The 19,587-nt window shown below is 38.5% G+C and overlaps 1 protein-coding gene across 2 annotated transcripts in view; it reads right to left on the bottom strand.

Moving 5' to 3' along the window:
- The window catches only part of TARS1 (threonyl-tRNA synthetase 1), a 137,398-nt gene extending 135,126 nt beyond the window's left edge, over positions 1–2,272 (bottom strand). The window contains exon 1 of one of the 2 annotated variants that reach the window (XM_053701184.1): positions 2,249–2,272. In XM_053701184.1, coding sequence (XP_053557159.1) covers positions 2,249–2,257 — 9 coding nt within the window. In that variant the 5' untranslated portion in view covers positions 2,258–2,272. Of the gene's footprint in view, positions 1–1,954; positions 1,971–2,248 lie in introns of those variants that run through there. The other variant, XM_053701183.1, reaches the window with a different exon arrangement.
- Between the last annotated feature and the right edge of the window lie 17,315 nt (positions 2,273–19,587).

Genomic DNA, 19,587 nt, shown 5'->3' with positions numbered 1-19,587 from the left:
TCACATCGCTGCTGCCCGGCACTCACTGCCTCTCATTCTCTGTAACGCACAGCCACAGACCATCGCAGTGAGTGCCGGGTATTAACAGCTGCTAGAGAGCTGAAATTGCAGGAGCGCGCAGGTATGAGACTACTGACTCGAGAAAAGGAATCCTGTACTAGTGCAAGCTTTTGGGAGACGTCAGAGAAGGAGGGTCAGGCAGCCATTTCCAAACTGCCAGATGAGATCTAGTAAGTTTATTTTCTTCCAAAGTTTATTTAGATGAAAATTTGGCTATAGTTTACTGTAAAGATAGTGATTTAACTAATCTAATAAGTTACAGTAATTTTTGGGTTGACTGTCCCTTTAACAGTAAAGTCCAGCCCAGAAATACCAGGCAATCCTCTGAACGAGAGAAACAGCAAAACCCCAGACATACGCTTCGGCCTATTGTGGCCTCGTCAGTGAGGTGCAGCCATATCCCTCTAGGCAGACTGAGCAACGGGTCCACGTCTGGATTCCGCATCACACTTAGGGAGACTTCCCAAAATGTCATAATTTGCATAAATAAAAAGAGAGAAGCGTGAACCTGGAAAAACACAATAGCATAATAGATTGTTCTAATGGCAAGTTACCACCAAGAAGCAGCCTCTTTTTGCTCAATATGTCCCTTTCACAGAGAAGAACTTTCTGGATTATATGATTCATGAATTATAAAAATACTTCATTCTGAAAGCCCCTTGAGCTGCTAAAGGCAGCCCACGGCAGAACGCTATTTGGCTGAGAGTGACGTTTCCACACTTAGCCAATAGCCTGCAGGAAATTCAGCTTGGTAAATGGTAAATCCTAGTTTTTCACAAATAAAATCAGGTCCGGAATCTAAGCAATATTTTACAGGGCATTTAATTGATCACTTTTAAAAAAATGCACAGAATCTCACGTTTTTAATCTAGCCGTGCACTTCTAATACTACGCGCTCGGCTGCCCACTAGAAACTTTTTTTGTTTGCGAACGGTTTTGAACTATTTCCAATCGGCTCTCTTAACCATACGCACTTTTTTTTTTTTTTAAACTAGAGCACAAATAGGGAACAGTTCAAACCGATAGCTCGCAAAAAAATGAGTTTTGAAGTGGGCAGCGGAGCACGTGGTATTAGAATGACATGGCTAGATTAAAAAATAAGTTACAGCGCATCCTCATTAGAAGTGATCAATTAGTCCATCTTAAAGGACACTGAACAATTTTTTTCTTTGTGATTCAGATAGAGCATGCAATTTTAAGCAACTTTCTAATTTACTCCTATTATCAAATTTTCATCATTCTCTTGGTATCTTTATTTGAAAAGCAGAAATGTAAGTTTAGATGCCGGCCCATTTTTGGTGAACAACCTGTGTTGTTCTTGCTGATTGGTGGATAAATTAATCCACCAATAAACAAGTGCTGTGCAGGACACTGAACCAAAAAATAGCTTAGATGCCTTCTTTTTCAAATAAAGATAGCAAGAGAATGAGAAAATGTGTATAAGAGTAAATTAGAAAGTTGCTTAAAATTGCATGCTCTATCTGAATCATGAAAGAAAAAATGTGGGTTCAGTGTCCCTTTAAATGTTGCTTAGATTTCAGGGGTGATTTAAAAACATGTAAAGCTTGCCATCACGTTAAAAGGGACATAAACCCCAAATATACAACAATTAATCATTTCTTTATTATCTATATTGGCCTTCATTTTACATTACTGACAGTGCTGGTAAAATACCAGTTGTAAGACAGTTTTAATAGAAGAAAATCTAAAATTCCTAGTAGAACACTTTAAACTTTAATGTATAAGTTTCAGAACAAAAGGAGATCTAAATTTTAAGAAGGGAAACTACCTGACTCCTACCCACTGCATAAACATTATAATAAAGTAAAAAAGGAATATAGAGAAGGATGTTCTGCCCATTCAGTGCTGTCACACACGTGTAGGAAGCACTTACCTTATCCAGGCTCATGTTAGCCTGTGTGCGGCAGTATCAGTCATGCTCTGTACCCTGGCACTTACCGCTTCCTTACCCATGCCTTGCTATAAAAACAATTGCTATGTGGTACAACAGTGATGCAACCGGCAGGTCACAACCTAACTTTCTAGCGCAAGGGACGAGGCACGCAGACTAGGGTGACCAATCCGTGTAAGAATTGCTTTTGCGACTCCACCCATCTTTCAGGGGCTTGTCCCATAGTACCCAATAGGATCGCAGCAAGAATAAAGAGAGGTTGCATTGCACACTCACCGACTCCATGAGTTTCCTTTTCACTAGACGGACAGGTCTGCTGGCAGTGACGTCATTATGACAAGCATCCATGTGAGCTCCGAGGCGTGAGGAGGGCTGAAAGTTCCGCTTCCGTTTTGTTAGATTTAATTGCAATCAGCGACCTGCTGTGAACTTAGAACTACGAACTTTCCATTACATATTAGTGGGCGGTGACCGCTGGGGCTGATAAGGCTTTTACAGTATTTACTGATGGTGAAGATAGACGTTTTAGTGTTTACCTTTTTAAATACAGCTTATCCTGGTATTATTCGTTTGCTCTTATTGCATTTAAAGGGACAAACAGTTTGAGATTTTGGATAAATGTAGTAAAAACACAGCTTTGCATATATTTAGATTACTTATTTTGTCACCATTGCCTGTAATTTAAGGGAACAGTAAAGTCAAAATTAAATTGAGTAGAGCTGCCATTTTAAACAACTTTCTAACCTAGGGTTATGCTAAAGGAACAGGGTAAAATCTGAGTTTAGGTTCTAAATTATTTTCTCGGCCATATTGCATATTCAGATGAGGGGTACAAACAGTACTGCAATGTTTGTGTCTCCAGGAACAAAAAGAGGAGCCATATTTTGGGGTATAAAGTCCCTGTTTTCCCCATAGCCTTTCCCCAGCCAGCCAGCTCTGCTCACCTACATGGATACATTGTAACAAACCCTCAGCCTACAGGTTTTTATTTTATTTCTGCAGGGTTTTATACATTTGTAACTATTAACTGTACACAGACATTAAGGACATATGACGGAATTTTTCCATCATAAAACAATTGAACAAACAGAAAGCTGTGTCATTAACCCCTTAATGACCACAGCACTTTTCCATTTTCTGTCCGTTTGGGACCAAGGCTATTTTTTACATTTTGCGGTGTTTGTGTTTAGCTGTAATTTCCCTCTTACTCATTTACTGTACCACACATATTATATACCGTTTTTCTCGCCATTAAATTAACTTTCTAAAAATATCATTATTTTCATCATTCTTATAATTTACTATAAAAAAATTTATAAAATATGGGAAAATGGAAAAAAAAAACACTTTTTTTAACTTTGACCCCAAAATCTGTTACACATCTACAACCACCAAAAAGAAAACATGCTAAATAGTTTCTAAATTTTGTCCTGAGTTTAGAAATACCTAATATTTACATGTTCTTTGCTTTTTTTGAAAGCTATAGGGCCATAAATACAAGTAGCATTTTGCTATTTCCAAACTACTTTTTTTCAAAATTAGCGCTAGTTACATTGGAACACTAATATCTTCAGGAATCCCTGAATACAATGGACATGTATATATTTTTTTTTTAGAAGACATCCCAAAGTATTGATCTAGGCCAATTTTTGGTATATTTCATGCCACATTTCACCGCCAAATGCGATCAAATACAAAAAAATCGTTCACTTTTTCACAAATTTTTTCACAAACTTTCGGTTTCTCACTGAAATTATTTACAAACAGCTTGTGCAATTATGGCACAAATGGTTGTAAATGCTTCTCTGGATCCCCTTTGTTCAGAAATAGCAGACATATATGGCTTTGGCATTGCTTTTTGGTAATTAGTAGGCGCTAAATGCCGCTGCGCACCACACGTGTATTATGCCCAGCAGCTGCAGGGGTTAATTAGGGAGCTTGTAGGGAGTTATATGGTTAATGTTAGCTTTAGTGTAGTGTAGTAGACAACCCAAAGTATTGATCTAGGCCCATTTTGGTATATTTCATGCCCCATTTCCCGCCAAATGCGATCAAATAAAAAAAAAAACGTTAAAATTTTTCACGATTTTAGGTTTCTCACTGAAATAATTTACAAACAGCTTGTGCAATTATGGCACAAATGGTTGTAAATGCTTCTCTGGGATCCCTTTGTTCAGAAATAACAGATATATATGACTTTGGCGTTGCTTTCTGGTAATTAGAAGGCGCAAAATGCTGCTGCGCATCACACGTGTATTATGGCTAGCAGTGAAGGGGTTAATTAGGAAGTTTGTAGGGAGCTTGCAGGGTTAATTTTAGCTTTAGTGTAGAGATCAGCCTCCCACTGACACATCAGACCCCCTGATCCCTCCCAAACAGCTCCCTTCCCTCCCACACCCCACAATTGTCCCCGCCATCTTAAGTACTGGCAGAAAGTCTGCCAGTTACTAAAATAAAAGCTTTTTGGGGGTTTAGGTTTTTTAAAAAATAAAAAATAATTTCTTCTGCTGTGTAGGACCCCCCTTAGCCTCCAACCTCCTGATCCCCCCCCAAAACAGCTCTGTAACCCTTCCATATCTGCCTTATTGGGGGCCATCTTGGTACTGGCAGCTGTCTGCCAGTACCCAGCTTGCACAAAAAAGGGCTTTTTTTTTTTCTTTCTTAGTGTTATTTTTCTTTCTTATGTATTTTTTTTCTGTAGTGTAGCTTCCCAAACACCCCCCCCACCACCACAAACCCCCACCATCTCATTGATCGTATTTTTTTTTATATACATTTTTTTGAACTGATTGCCTTTTTCTGTAGTGTAGCGGTTCCCACCCGCTCCCCCCGTGCACGCGCCCGCCCCCGCCCCTCCCGTGCACGCGCGCGCGTCGTGCGCGCCCCTGGGCATCCCCGCCCACGATCCCGCCCCCTCCATATCCCGGGCCATCGATGGCCGCCACCGCCTCCCGGTACTGCTCCCACCCACCAACGAAGGAAGCCACCGATCTCCGGTGCAGAGAGGGCCACAGAGTGGCTCTCTCTGCATCGGATGGCTTCAAAAGGTTATTGCAGGATGCCTCATATCGAGGCATCACTGCAATAACCGGAAGCAGCTGGAAGCGAGCAGGATCGCTTCCAGCTGCTTTCCACACCGAGGACGTGCAGGGTACGTCCTCAGGCATTAACTGCCTTTTTTTGAGGACGTACCCTGCACGTCCTCGGTCATTAAGGGTTAAAGGTACATTAAACCCAATTTTTTTCTTTCATGTTTCAGATAGAGAATACCATTTTAAACCACTTTCTAATTTACTTCTATTATCTAATTTGCTTCATTTTCTTGATATTCTTTCCTAAAAAGCATATCTAGATAGGCTCAGTAGCTTCTGATTGGTGGCTGCACATAGATGCCTCATGTGATTGGCTCACCAATGTGCATTGCTATTTCTTTAACAAAGGATATCTACAGATTGCAGCAAATTAGATAATGGAAGTGAATTGGAATGTTGTTTAAAATTGTGTTCTCTATCTGAATCATGAAATAAAAATTTTGGGTTTAGTGGCCCTTTAAAGGGTTAAAGCAGCCCTGTCGGTACCAAAAGGACAGCCTGTGTGCTTTCAGTATATGGCTGGGTTATAACACAATATGTTTAATAACTATTCTTTAAAATAAAATCCCCAATAAAAATGCCTATACCAAGACCATTAAATTAATATAAAGTTCCTAAATTCTTTTTATTAGTTAATATTTATAAACACATTGAAATATATTTGTAGGAGCCAGAATATGAGTCAATACTATACAGTGTTTAAACTATTGTAATATGCTATTCAAAGATCATAAAAGTTACCTTATTCACAATAGCCTCCCAAATCAGAGCTGCATTTAAAATATCACAATGAGACCAAGATATAAGCCACTAACATTCAGACTGGTACAATTTCGACAGTGCTTAGTTAAACAATAGGACAATAAACACTCTAATTAAAACATCAGAAATATTATCTATCATTTGTGCAAACAACCAATTGTCTATGCTAATTTCTCTAAGCTGAAATAAATTCTTAGTTACTTACAATTAAGACCAGTTCTAAGATATATATATATATATATATATATATATATATATATATATATATACCAGGTTAAATTACTTAGCATCAAGGATTTGTTTAACAATACACAGGCTATGAAATACTAGTTTTAAAATACAATTTATTTCTTTAAATCTACTACCTACAGCAACAATGGATGTTTGTTTTAAATATTTAGCATACAAAAGGCAAGCTTAAAACTATCCAGGACTATGAACATGAATCCAAAATATAAGTATGCTCTTTAAATCTATTAACTACAGCAGCAGTGAATATTCCTTTAAATCTGCTATTTTACTATAGTTGCTAAATATCATTGATTCAAATATCAAAAATTAGAACAATCATACATCACAAGTTTGAGCCAATTTGTAGTTCAATCTTTTCCAAATATTTTCAGATCACCTCATATAAAGATAAGTGTAATTGCAATTGATAAGAAAAAGTATGGCCCACTTTGCTTATAGTTTGACTGTGTCCCACTCAACAGTTTTCAGTCAGTTTAGCAAAATCATCAGCAGCCTCTTCTTTCATCTTGCATTCCAGCTTATATTGTCTATTCATTGGTGAGAAAATGGGAGGCCCTTCGGAAACCTTTTCCCTTCTTATTGGTTCATTTTGGAAATGTATGGTTGCTAGGGAAATGCATCTTTGTTAACAACCAATTGTCTTTTGGCTGTAATTCTCGCATCACAACACCAGGGGGCAACATGACAAACAAACAGCAATACAGTCCTAACATTCATTTACTGCTAATCCAAATATCTCCCTATATAATGATTATTTAACAATACTATAATATTGCATTAATAAATTTATCTTGTTAGCATTTATATTTCATTTAGCATAACAGAAAATTTACAATTTGATATCAAACATCAATATTTTATAGTCATATCACATCAAAGTAATTCCTATACATTCATTATATTATATTTTTAAGATATGTATTTAAAGTTTCATAAACATTTAGTACATAACCATATGACATGACTTAGGTCATCCCATGCAGGCAATCCTGTATTTATCATCTTTTACCTCCATCTGGAAAAATAGAAAAACAATGTTATATATATTTAAAAAATGGGATTATTACAATTGTTATTTAATCTATTACAATTCTGAATTGTATTTCCCATGTCTGTATGTATATGTATATATATTTAAATACAGTCTGAGGTATGTTTTACTGAAATCTAAACACAAGTTGTATTTTGAACAGTGACATTTGAAATTAGAATGCAAGCCATGTGCTTTTGCTGTTTGTTATCCTCCCCCAGACGTATGTCTGAATTACGTATATTCAAGTGTCAGCAGTTATAATGAGTCTTTGCATCTCATTTGGCTTCAAACGAAAAGTTCCAGACATTTACGTCTCTATTCATTGTATGGGGTCATCTATCTGACAATCTTGCTCTCAGATGTTCTGTTAATCAAGAAAGGGAATCTTCATGGTTTGATCCAAGATTTACAACATACAAAAATGTGGATGGTTTCAGAGTAGAAATAGGGGTCAGCGACCATCTGATAGGGATTTTAAATTCACACCTCAGTGGGACATCTTTTGGAAACGGTCCTTTGTTCTCAGATGTGGAATACATAGAGTGTGATAAATGAGCATGTATAAACTTACTATTTGAGAGATTTCATACTTATGTATTTATATAAGATAAAATATGCATATATATATATGTATTTTCCACTGACATTTATAGATGCCCTGACAGTGCTGAGAAAATAATGATCACACAGTAGCACGCAGCTCACCGCCTGGTCATACAGGGAAAGGCAAAAACCCACACAGTCTTTAAAGGGTCAACTAGCACCACACACATAGTTTTAAAGTTACAGATCACAGTAATGTTCACACAGTGAAACCTTAAAGGGCAGCTTGGCACCTGCTCACACAGTCTTAAAGGGGCAGGTACACACAAACGATAGTGGGTAAACTCACACTACATATAGTCTTAAAGAGAGCAAACACAGTGTGCATCCACATGCAATGCACACAACACTCACAGCCTTTAATGGGACTACTTGCACCACACACAGCTTTAAAGGAACAGCTCACACCATGCACACCCTACGCAGCCTAAAGGGCAGCTCGCCACATGCTCACAGTCTTAAAGGGGCAGGCACAAACCTTTAGTGGGTTAACTCACACCACACGTACAGTCTGCATTTGCATGCAATGCACACACAGCCTTAAAGGGACCCTCTGTCTTAAAGGGACAGGGGCACATGCACACACATACATACACATACATACAGAGCACTCACAGCCTTTAAAGGGACAACTTGCACCACACGCACACAGCCTTAGCAACAGCTCACACCATGCACAGTCTTTAAAGGGACACTGAACCCAATTTTTTTCTTTTGTGATTCATATATAGCATGTAATTTTAAGCAACTTTCTAATTCATTCTCTTGGTATCTTTATTTGAAAAGCAAGAATGTAAGTTTAAATGCCGGCCCATTTTGGTGAACAACCTGGTTTGTTCTTGCTGATTGGTGGATACATTCATCCACCAATAAACAAGTGCTGTCCAAGGGTCTGGACTTTATTTTTCAAATAAAGATAGCAAGAGAAGAAAGAAAAATTGATAATAGTAGTAATTTAGAAAGTTGCTTAAAATTGCATGCTCTATCTGAATCACGAAAGAAAAAATTTGGGTTCAGTGTCCCTTTAAGGGACAGGCACACAGGCTTTTAGGCACACCAAAATGCACAATACCTTAAAGGAGCACTCAGTCTTAAAGTGACAGACACAAAAACAGCCTTTAAAGGGTCAGCTCACACCGCACGCACACAGTTTTAATGGTACAGGTGCACAAACACAGCACACAGAGCCTTAAAGGCACAGATCACATTACGCTTGCACAGTCTTAAAGGCACAGACAAACTCACACAGTAAACTTTTCTCTTTGTCTAAAAAGATATGGAATGTTAGAGATATTTTAGATGGAGTTTGACTCTTCAGTTGTAATGAAGATGTGCTATAACTTACTTTTTAATGTAGCACTGAAATTCGAATACCTCACGCTCCAGCCGCCCACTTCAAAACTAATATGTTTGTTGAGCTAACAGTTTGAACTGTTCTCCAATCTGTGCTATACAACAAAAGTGCTTTATGTCTAGAGCGCTGATTATTTCAAACCGTTAGCTCAACAAATATATTAATTTTGAAATGGGCGGGAAATTCAAATACCATAGCACAGGGTATTTGAATTTCAGCGCTAGTTATAGCGTATCATCATTACAACTAAAGAGTTTAAACGCCATCTAAAATATCTCTAACATTCCTGATCTGTTTAGACAAAGGGAAAAGCTTACTATCACTTTAAGGACTGTGTGTATTGTGTGAGGTTCGTGCCTTTAAGTCTGTGCTAGCGTAATGTGCTACCTTTAAGGCTGTATGTGCTGTGTTTGTGCACCTGTGGTGTTAGCTGCCCCTTTAAAGGCTGTGTTTGTGTCTGTCACTTTAAAACTGAGTGCCCCTTTAAGGCTTTGTGCATTTGGGTGTGCTTAAAAGCCCGTGTGCCTTTCCCTTAAAGACTGTGCATCGTGTGAGCTGTTATTTTTAAGGCTGTGTGCGTGTGGTGCAAGTTGTCCCTTTAAGGCTGTGAGTGCTGTGTGTGTGTGCGCGCAGGTGCCCCTGTCCCTTTAATACACTGACTATTTAAGGCTGTGTGTGCGTTGTATGTGGATGCATACTGTTATCGCTTCCATTAAGACCGCGCGTGTGGTGTGAGTTTACCCACTAAAGGTTGCGTTACCCCTTTAAGACTGTGTGAGCATGCGTCGAGCTGCCCTTTAAGCCTGTGCTGTGTGTGCATGGTGTAAGCTGTTCCTTTAACGCTGTGCACGTGTGATGCAAGTTACCCCTTTAAAGGCTGTGAGTGCTGTGTGTGTGCAGGTGCCCCTGTCCCTTTAAGACAGAGAATCCCTTTAAGGCTGGGTGCATTGCTTGTCGGTGCATACTATTATCACTCCCTTTAAGTTTGTGTGTGTCTGCCCCTTTAAGACTGTGTGTGCAGGCCGAGCTGCTCTTTAAGGCTGTGTAGGGTGTGCATGGGGTGCAGTGGCGTATTTAGGTTTTGTTCTGCCTTAGGCAACCAAAATTCTGCTCCCCCCCCCCCCCTTACCTGTGACATGACCTTTTTTTCCATGGCATTTCCAAAGTAAATGTTCTTGTTGAAGAGTGCTTGTGTTTATTTGTGTGTGCGTATTTGCATGTGTAGTGAGTGTGTCTAGTGGAACTCAAAAAGTGCTGCCCCAAAAATAAATCTGCTGAGCTAGGCTAGTGCCTTGTTTGCCTAGGCCAAAATACGCCCCTGGTGTGGTGCAAGATGTCCCTTTAAAGGCTGTGAGTGCTTAGTGTGTCTGTATGTGTCCCTGTCCCATGTACGTGTCCCTGACCCTTTAAGACAAAGTGTCCCTTTAAGTCTGCATGCAGATGCATACTGTTATCGCTCCCTTTAAGACCGTGCGTATGGTATGACTTTACCCACTAAAGGTTGTGTGTGCCTGCCCCTTTAAGACTGTGTGCAGGTGTCAAGCTGCCCTTCAAGGTTGCGCTGTGTGAACATTACTGTTATCTGTCTCTTTAAGACTGTGCGTGTGGTGCAAATTGTTCCTTTAAAGGCTGTGAGTGCTCTGTGTGTATGTGTGTGCATGTGCCCCTGTCCCTTTAGGACAGAGGGTCCCTTTAAGGCTGTGTGTGCATTGCATGCAAATGCATACTGTTATCGCTCCCTTTAAGACTATACGTTTGGTGTGAGTTTACCCACTAAAGGTTTGTGCCTGCCCCTTTAAGACTGTGAGCATGTGGCGAGCTGTCCTTTAAGGCTGCGCTGGGTGTGCAATGTGCATGGTGTGAGCTGTTCCTTTAATGCTGTGTGTGTGTGTGTGGTGCAAGTTGTCCCATTAAAGATTGTTAATTTTGTGTGGGTGTGCTGGTGCCCCTGTCCCTTTAAGACAGAGTATCCCTTTAAGGCTGTGTGCGTTGCATGCGGATGCACACTGTTTTTGCTCCCTTTAAGACTATATGTGGTGTGAGTTTACCCACTAACGTTTGTGTGTGCCTGCCCCTTTAAGACTGTGTGAGCAGGTGCCAAGCTGCCCTTTAAGGTTTCACTGTGTGAACATTACTGTGATCTGTCCCTTTAAGACTGTGTGTGGTGCTAGTTGAACCTTTAAAGGTTGTGTGGGGTTTTGCCTGTCCATTTAAGACTGTGTGACCAGGCGGTGAGCTGCCCTTTAAGGCTGTGCTGTGTGATCATTATTTTCTCAGCAGGTTGTACTTTTGATACTGACAGGGCTGCTTTAAAGGGACACTAAACCCACATTTTTTCTTTTATGGTTCAGATAGAGCATGCAATTTTAAGCATTTTAATTTACTCCTATTATCAATTTTTCTTCATTCTCTTGCTATCTTTATTTAAAAAGCAGGAATGTGATGCATAGGAGCTGGCCCATTTTTGGTTGAGAACCTGGGTTATGCTTGCTTATTGGTGGGTAAATGTAAGCTTCCAATAAGCAAGCGGTATACATGGTGCTGAACCTAAAATGGGCTGGCTGCTAAGATTTGCATTCCTGCTTTTAAAATAAAGATAGCAAGAGAACGAAGAAAAATTGATAATAGGAGTAAATTAGAAAGTTGCTTAAAATTTCATACACTATCTGAATCATGAAAGAAAAAAATTGGGTTCAGTGTCCCTTTAAGTGTCTGTGTACAGTAAACAGTTACAAATGTATAAAAACCTGCAGAAATAAAATAAAAACCTGTAGGCTGAGGGTTTGATACAATGTATCCATGTAGGTGAGCAGAGCTGGCTGGCTGCGTCTACGTGAAAAACGGGGACTTTATACCCCAAAATATGGCTCCTCTTTTTGTTCCTGGAGACACAAAAATTGCAGTATTGTTGGTAGCCTTCATCTGAATCCCCATACCAATTTTTGAAGTAAAATAATGCAATATGGCCGAGAAAATAATTTAGAACGCTAAACTCAGATTTTACCAGGAACAGTAAAGTCAAAATTACACTTAAAGTGAAGTTCAAGTCCGCCTCTATAGTTAACATTTTTGACATTTATTTTTGAAAATGGTATAATGTTCATTCATCATTTTTCCTAATACTAATCTTGTCGCTTTAAATTTTAATATATATTTACCTTCGGTATTGCTTCAATTGTCCGCCCGACATTTCTTACTTTTTGATTGACAGTTTTTCCTACAGTCCTCACCTATCACTTTACTTACCCCGTGGCGTCCTGCCCCTTTTTTCGTTCGTCATCATCCACTATTGCGCATGCGTATTCAACCGTGTGTAATCCTAATCACAATGCTCGTTCACGCTATCATATATACATAAAATCAAAGACGGACTGAAATTGTAAACGCATGCGCAAATGAAGCCGTAATACGCATGCGCATATCGAAGCGCTTGTTGTGCACGCGCTTTGTAGAGAAGATTTCAGCTTCTTCTTACGCTACATACGTCATTGCAGCCAAATAAGGAAGTGGACCGGGGGAGGAGTAAGAGTGAGAAAAAACGGTATACTTTAAATTAAATATTTACTTGTTTATTACATTTATTTGGAAAACAAACTTAGCGACTGTGCTATTGAGCTGTTAATGTTTAAAGGGGTGATGAGCAGAGAGGTAAAATTGAACTTCACTTTAAATGGTTTGGTAAGCACATTGTAAGCAACTTTAAAATTTATTTCAGTCAACAATGTTCCTTAATTCACTTGGTATCATTTGTTAATTGTGAAAATTGTTGGTTTTATCAATTCCACTGACTTTCAGTAAAGTATTGGGGGCACCATGTTGGAACCTAGCTTGTCCTCTTATCAGTCTCCTTTTTGCTAACGACAATTGGAGACAAATATAAAACAAAACAACAAGGCTGTGACAATTAAGCCTATCCGCCCAGCCGTGACAATGAGTAGAGTGTGGGCATGAAGGGGTTAATAGCACTCAGTCTCTGGTTTCCTTAGAACTTTACTTACAAAAGACCTAAAGGGACACTAAATGAACCCCCTAATCCTGCCTACACCACCCCATATTAACAATGCTGCCACCACCAAGAGTTTTGAATAACGGTGTCAAAAAACCAATAACTCACACGACTAACAATTAGGTAACGTGACATTAACCTTCTCTACAGAGTGTGAATTCAGATTTTAGAGCCCAAAGACAGAATTAGATTATTTATATGTTTAATAACAAAAGACAAATACAGGTTACACAGTGCCAAATTACAAAAACATAAGACATACAAAAGAACAAATATAAATGCAAAGATACAGTTCTTTAAAATAAAATGGGAATGGGACATAAACTAAACACAATTCCTACGCTTTGCACATATTACCAAGTTTCAATAGGTACACGTATAGGAAGCACATACATACACACACGCAGAGATACATACACACACACACAGATACATATATACAAACACACACAGAGATACATACACATAGATACATACACACAAACACAGAGATACATACATACACATAGATACATACACACAGATACATACACACAAACACAGAGATACATACACATACACACACACAGAGATACATACACACACACAGATACATATATACAAACACACACAGAGATGCATACACATAGATACACACACACATACACGCACACACACACACAGAGATACATACACATAGATACATACACACAGATACATACACACAAACACAGAGATACATACACACACACAGATACACGCACACACAGAGAGATACACACACAAACACAGAGATACACACATACTTACATACACACACACACAGATACATACACACAAACACAGAGATACATACACACACACACACAGAGATACATACATACATATAGATACATACACACAAACACAGAGATACATACACACACACACACAGATAAACACACACACACAGATACATACACACAAACACAGAGATACATACACACACACACACAGATAAACACACACACACACACAGATACATACACACAAACAGAGATACACACACAGATACACACATACTTACATACACACATATATACATACATACATACATACACACACACACACATTAAAGAACAAACAAAAAAAATCTGGCTCCTAAGTATTTTGGTTGGCTCCTAGACTTCTAGAATAAATTTGTTAAGCTGTCGGCATTTATCATTGCACAAGCAGTTCTTGTGAACTGCTTGTGCAATGCCGCCCCTTGCAGATTCGTGGCCAATCGGCTGCTAGCAGAGGGTGTCAATCAGCCCGATCGTATGATATCTGGCAAATTGATGTTCTGAGCCTCAGAGCATCAGGACCAGTTAAGGAGCAGCGGTCTGGAGCAGCTGCTTCATAACTGCTGTTTCCGGCGAGCCTGAAGGCTTGCGAAGAAACGGGCATCAGGGGCCATTCGGCCCTTGATAAATCGGCCCCCAGGTATTAACTACTCCTCATGAGTGTATCAGGACAAATGCTGTTTGGAAACCCTGATAGATACAAATATTTTAAATAGCTTTGCACTCCGTAGATGTAATAAAAGCAAGTTGTATTCAGTACCATTAAAAATAAACATAATTGCAAGGGGTCTATAAGTGATAGTAAATCCTACCGTTTTTGAAACACTACAATTTATCAGTGTTACAAATAAAGGGGACTTTCAGTCATGAAGAATAAAAAAACACATGCTGAAAGTGCCTTTATTTGCCTGCAACAAATCTTTTAGTTGTAGAACAGCCATACCTGTGGGTTTGTTATTTTCTGTAATGTTATTTTTATTTAATGTTTGTTATTTATTGTACTTAGGGGGTTTTAGATCAGCGGTGGTGGGTTAGGTGTTTGCTAGATAAGTAGTGTTGGGGTAGTTTGCATTGATAGGTTGTGGCAGTTGTATGGGGATAATAGGTTAGGGGGTATTGGCAGTATAGGGGTTAAGTAGTGTATGGGGTGTTTGTGGTGGGTATTGGCAGCATAGAGGTTAATAGGTTAGGAAGTTTATTGTGGTGGGCTGTACAGTGAGAGTGAGGTTTAGAAATAACAGTCTGTACAGTGAGAGTGAGGTTTAGAAATAAGTCTGTACAGTGACAGTGAGACTTAGAAATAAGTCTGTACAGTGAGAGTGAGGTTTAGAAATAAGTCTGTACAGTGAGAGTGAGACTTAGAATTAAGTCTGTATAGTGAGAGTGAGGTTTGGAAATAGAATTCTGTACAGTGAGAGTGAGGTTTGGAAATAACAGTCTGTACAGTGAGAGTGAGGTTTAGAAATAACAGTCTGTACAGTGAGAGTGAGGTTTAGAAATAAGTCTGTACAGTGACAGTGAGACTTAGAAATAAGTCTGTACAGTGAGAGTGAGGTTTAGAAATAAGTCTGTACAGTGAGAGTGAGACTTAGAATTAAGTCTGTACAGTGAGAGTGAGGTTTGGGAATAGAATTCTGTACAGTGAGAGTGAGGTTTGGAAATAGAATTCTGTACAGTGAGAGTGAGGTTTGGAAATAGAATTCTGTACAGTGAGAGTGAGGTTTGGAAATAGAATTCTGTACAGTGAGAGTGAGGTTTGGAAATAGCAGTCTGTACAGTGAGAGTGAGGTTTGGAAATAGAATTCTGTACAGTGAGAGTAAGGTTTGGAAATAGCAGTCTGTGCAGTTGGAGTGAGGTTTGGAAATATCTGTCTATACAGTGAGAGTGAGGTTTAGAAATAGCAGTCTGTACAGTGGGAGTGAGGTTTGGAAATAGTCTGTACAGTGAGAGTGAGGTTTGGAAATAACAGCCTGTACAGTGAGAGTCAGGTTTGGAAATATAATTCTGTACAGTGAGAGTGAGGTTTGGAAATAGAATTCTGTACAGTGAGGTTTGGAAATAGAACTCTGTACAGTGGGTTTTTGAAAACCTCATCACTTAGTTTCATGATTTACAGCGTAAGAACTGCTGTGGGAGTGAGGTTTGGAAATAGCAGTCTATACAGTGAGAGTGAGGTTTAGAAATAGCAGCAGATCGATATATCTACCCATAAACGGTAATCCAAATTTTAGACCAGGTATGAACTCTGTCATATTTAGAGAATGGGAGAAGAAGGGAATATATAAGATAGGAGATTTATTAAGTCCTTCGAATAGATCAATATATACATTTAAGGATCTGCAATGTAAATTTGGTTTATCTGATCTACACTACTTTGCATACAATCAAATAGCTCACTATATAAAGGAGATTATAAGTAAATTCCCCAATACCATATGGGAACCCCACCCCTTATATTTTATGACGGAGAATTATAAAAAAGAAATATATTCCTATTCAAGATTATATAAGACATTAATAGACTCAAACTTAATTAGTATAAGGGAGAGGATTATTGAGGGCTGGCAAAGAGAGGCCTCTGTAAATCTGGATGTATTGCAAATGGAAAAAAGCTTGAAAACTATTATGACAACTACTCATGACTCATATCTTAGGGAATCTCAAATGAAACTTTTACATAGATTTTATATAACACCTAAAATTGCCTCAAGATGGTTTAACTGTAAAAGAAACTGTGTCAAATGTAATTTGTATGCCCCGAATTTAAAACATCTGTTTTGGGATTGTCCGAAAATTGGTCAATTCTGGGCAAAGATCAGTTATTGGGCATCTAGGATTTTAAAATATAAGATTAGCCTGAATTTTTTGAATATTTTACTTATATGTAATGAGCAGGTTAAACAAGGAAATATTAAACTGTTGTCCATGATAATCCTTTTAGGGAGAAAATGTATAATGAAAAAGTGGTTATCTAATAGAGGTCCTAGTATGAAGGAGTTCCTTAGGTGTATGTTAGAACAACTGAATATAGAACTATTTGATGTATTATACGATAAGGACGTCAGAATACCTGAGTTTAATAAAAAATGGGGGATCTTTATTGATAATCTAGATCCTCAGGAAAAAGATAGAATTTTGGCTCCACTTAGAATTTAAGAGGCCTTTACTTTGACTTTAAGGTGGAACTAGTAGTTTTAGGGCTATATTTGCTCGAATTAGGCTCTGAAAGGGAAAACCACACGAGGTATAGTTACACCTTGAGGAAGGGTTAGGAAGCTCCGTTTAGTTAAAATACATCAAACCGATTTTATAAGATGTTAAGAGTAAATGATATTCATTGTGATATTTATAAGATAACTGTCTAAATGGGTAATATGAAATTTAAATTTACTTCATTTTAATCATGGCCTAAATCATGTATATTTTATGTGATGTCTTAAGTATAAGAATTATTATATGAAATTGTTGAAATTATATGCAATGTAATGTTTAGGTGCATTATGGTTTATTTCATGTTTTTGTATTTTGTATGAATTATTTCGAATAAATAAAAAATGTATATATATAAAAAAAAAAAAAAAAGAAATAGCAGTCTGTACATTTCGAGTGAGGTTTGGAAATAACAGTCTGTATAGTGGGAGTGAGGTTTGGAAATAGCAGTCTGTACAGTGGGAGTAAGGTTTGGAAATAGAATTCTGTACAGTGGGAGTGAGGTTTGGAAATAACAGTCTGTACAGTGAGAGTGAGGTTTGGAAATAACAGTCTGTACAGTGAGAGTGAGGTTTGGAAATAGAATTCTGTACAGTGGGAGTGAGGTTTGGAAATAACAGTCTGTACAGTGAGAGTAAGGTTTGGCAATAGAATTCTGTACAGTGAGAGTGAGGTTTGAAAATAGAATTCTGTACAGTGAGAGTAAGGTTTGGAAATAGAATTCTGTACAGTGAGAGTGAGGTTTGGAAATAGAATTCTGTACAGTGAGAGTGAGGTTTGGAAATAGCAGTCTGTACCGTGAGAGTGAGGTTTGGAAATAGAATTCTGTACAGTGAGAGTGAGGTTTGGAAATAGCAGTCTGTGCAGTTGGAGTGAGGTTTGGAAATATCAGTCTATACAGTGAGAGTGAGGTTTAGAAATAGCAGTCTGTACAGTGGGAGTGAGGTTTGGAAATAGCAGTCTGTACAGTGAGAGTGAGGTTTGGAAATAGCAGTCTGTACAGTGAGAGCGAGGTTTGGAAATAGCAGTCTGTACAGTGAGAGTGAGGTTTGGGAATAACAGTCTGTACAGTGAGAGTGAGGTTTGGAAATAGAATTATGTACAGTGGGAGTGAGGTTTGGAAATAACAGTCTGTACAGTGAGAGTAAGGTTTGGAAATAGAATTCTGTACAGTGAGAGTGAGGTTTGGAAATAGAATTCTGTACAGTGAGGTTTGGAAATAGAACTCTGTACAGTGGGTTTTTGAAAACCTCATCACTTAGTTTCAAGAACTGCTGTGGGAGTGAGGTTTGGAAATAGCAGTCTATACAGTGAGAGTGAGGTTTAGAAATAGCAGTCTGTACAGTGGGAGTGAGGTTTGGAAATAGTAGTCTGTACAGTGGGAGTGAGGTTTGGAAATAGCAGTCTGTACAGTGGGAGCAAGGTTTGAAAATAGTAGTCTGTACAGTGGGAGTGAGGTTTAGAAATAACAGTCTGTACAGTGAGAGTGAAGTTTGGAAATAGAATTCTGAACAGTGAGAGTGAGGTTTGGAAATAGAATTCAGTACAGTGAGAGTGAGGTTTGGAAATAGAACTCTGTATAGTGGGTTTTTTAAAACCTCATCACTTAGTTTCATGATTTACAGCGTAAGAACTGCTGTGGGAGTGAGGTTTGGAAATAGCAGTCTATACAGTGAGAGTGAGGTTTAGAAATAGCAGTCTGTACATTTCGAGTGAGGTTTGGAAATAACAGTCTGTACAGTGAGACTGAGGTTTGGAAATAGAAGTCTATACAGTGAGCTTGGCTTACATGATGCCTGGAGATACTTCAACCCCCAAAAAATAGATTTCACCTTCTTTTCCCATCCAAAATGTAACTATTCTAGACTGGATTACATTATGGTCGACCACCTAATCCTATCACACACCACACACTCCTCTATACATCATACAACTTGGTCAGACCACTCCCTAGTAACATGCACCATAAAATGGCCAACGGCCCCCATAAGAGCTTTTCAGTGGAGATTGGATGATACATTACTGCTAGACCCAAAGCAAATAGAGTTATTTTCAGAACAGATAAGCTCATACTTCTCTATAAACGAGACGCCAGATGTGAATGTGGTCACCCTTTGGGAAGCCCACAAGAGTACTATAAGAGGGGAGTTTATCAAAATTGCCGCCCAAAGAAAAAAGAAAAGCCGTGAGGAAATAAATCTTTTGGCTAAAGACATAACAGACTTAGATTACAAGCACAAATCTAACCCCTCTGACAGATCTACCCTAGAACAACTACAATCCAAAAGAGAACAAATGAACCTTTTATTACAGATAAAATCACAAAAACAACTTCTGCACCTTCAGCAAAATTTCTATAGGGAGGGTAACAAGTCAGGTAAACTCTTAGCTAGAGCATTAAAAAAGCAACAACAAAAAACCTATATCCACGCTATAAAGAACCCAGATGGCACACACCTAGAAGATACAAAATCAATAGCTAAAGAGTTCAAGAAATTT

This window comes from Bombina bombina, chromosome 2 (genome assembly GCF_027579735.1).
Source record: "Bombina bombina isolate aBomBom1 chromosome 2, aBomBom1.pri, whole genome shotgun sequence".
Taxonomy (NCBI): Eukaryota; Metazoa; Chordata; class Amphibia; order Anura; family Bombinatoridae; genus Bombina; species Bombina bombina.
This window is presented reverse-complemented; position numbering and strand designations above follow the sequence as displayed.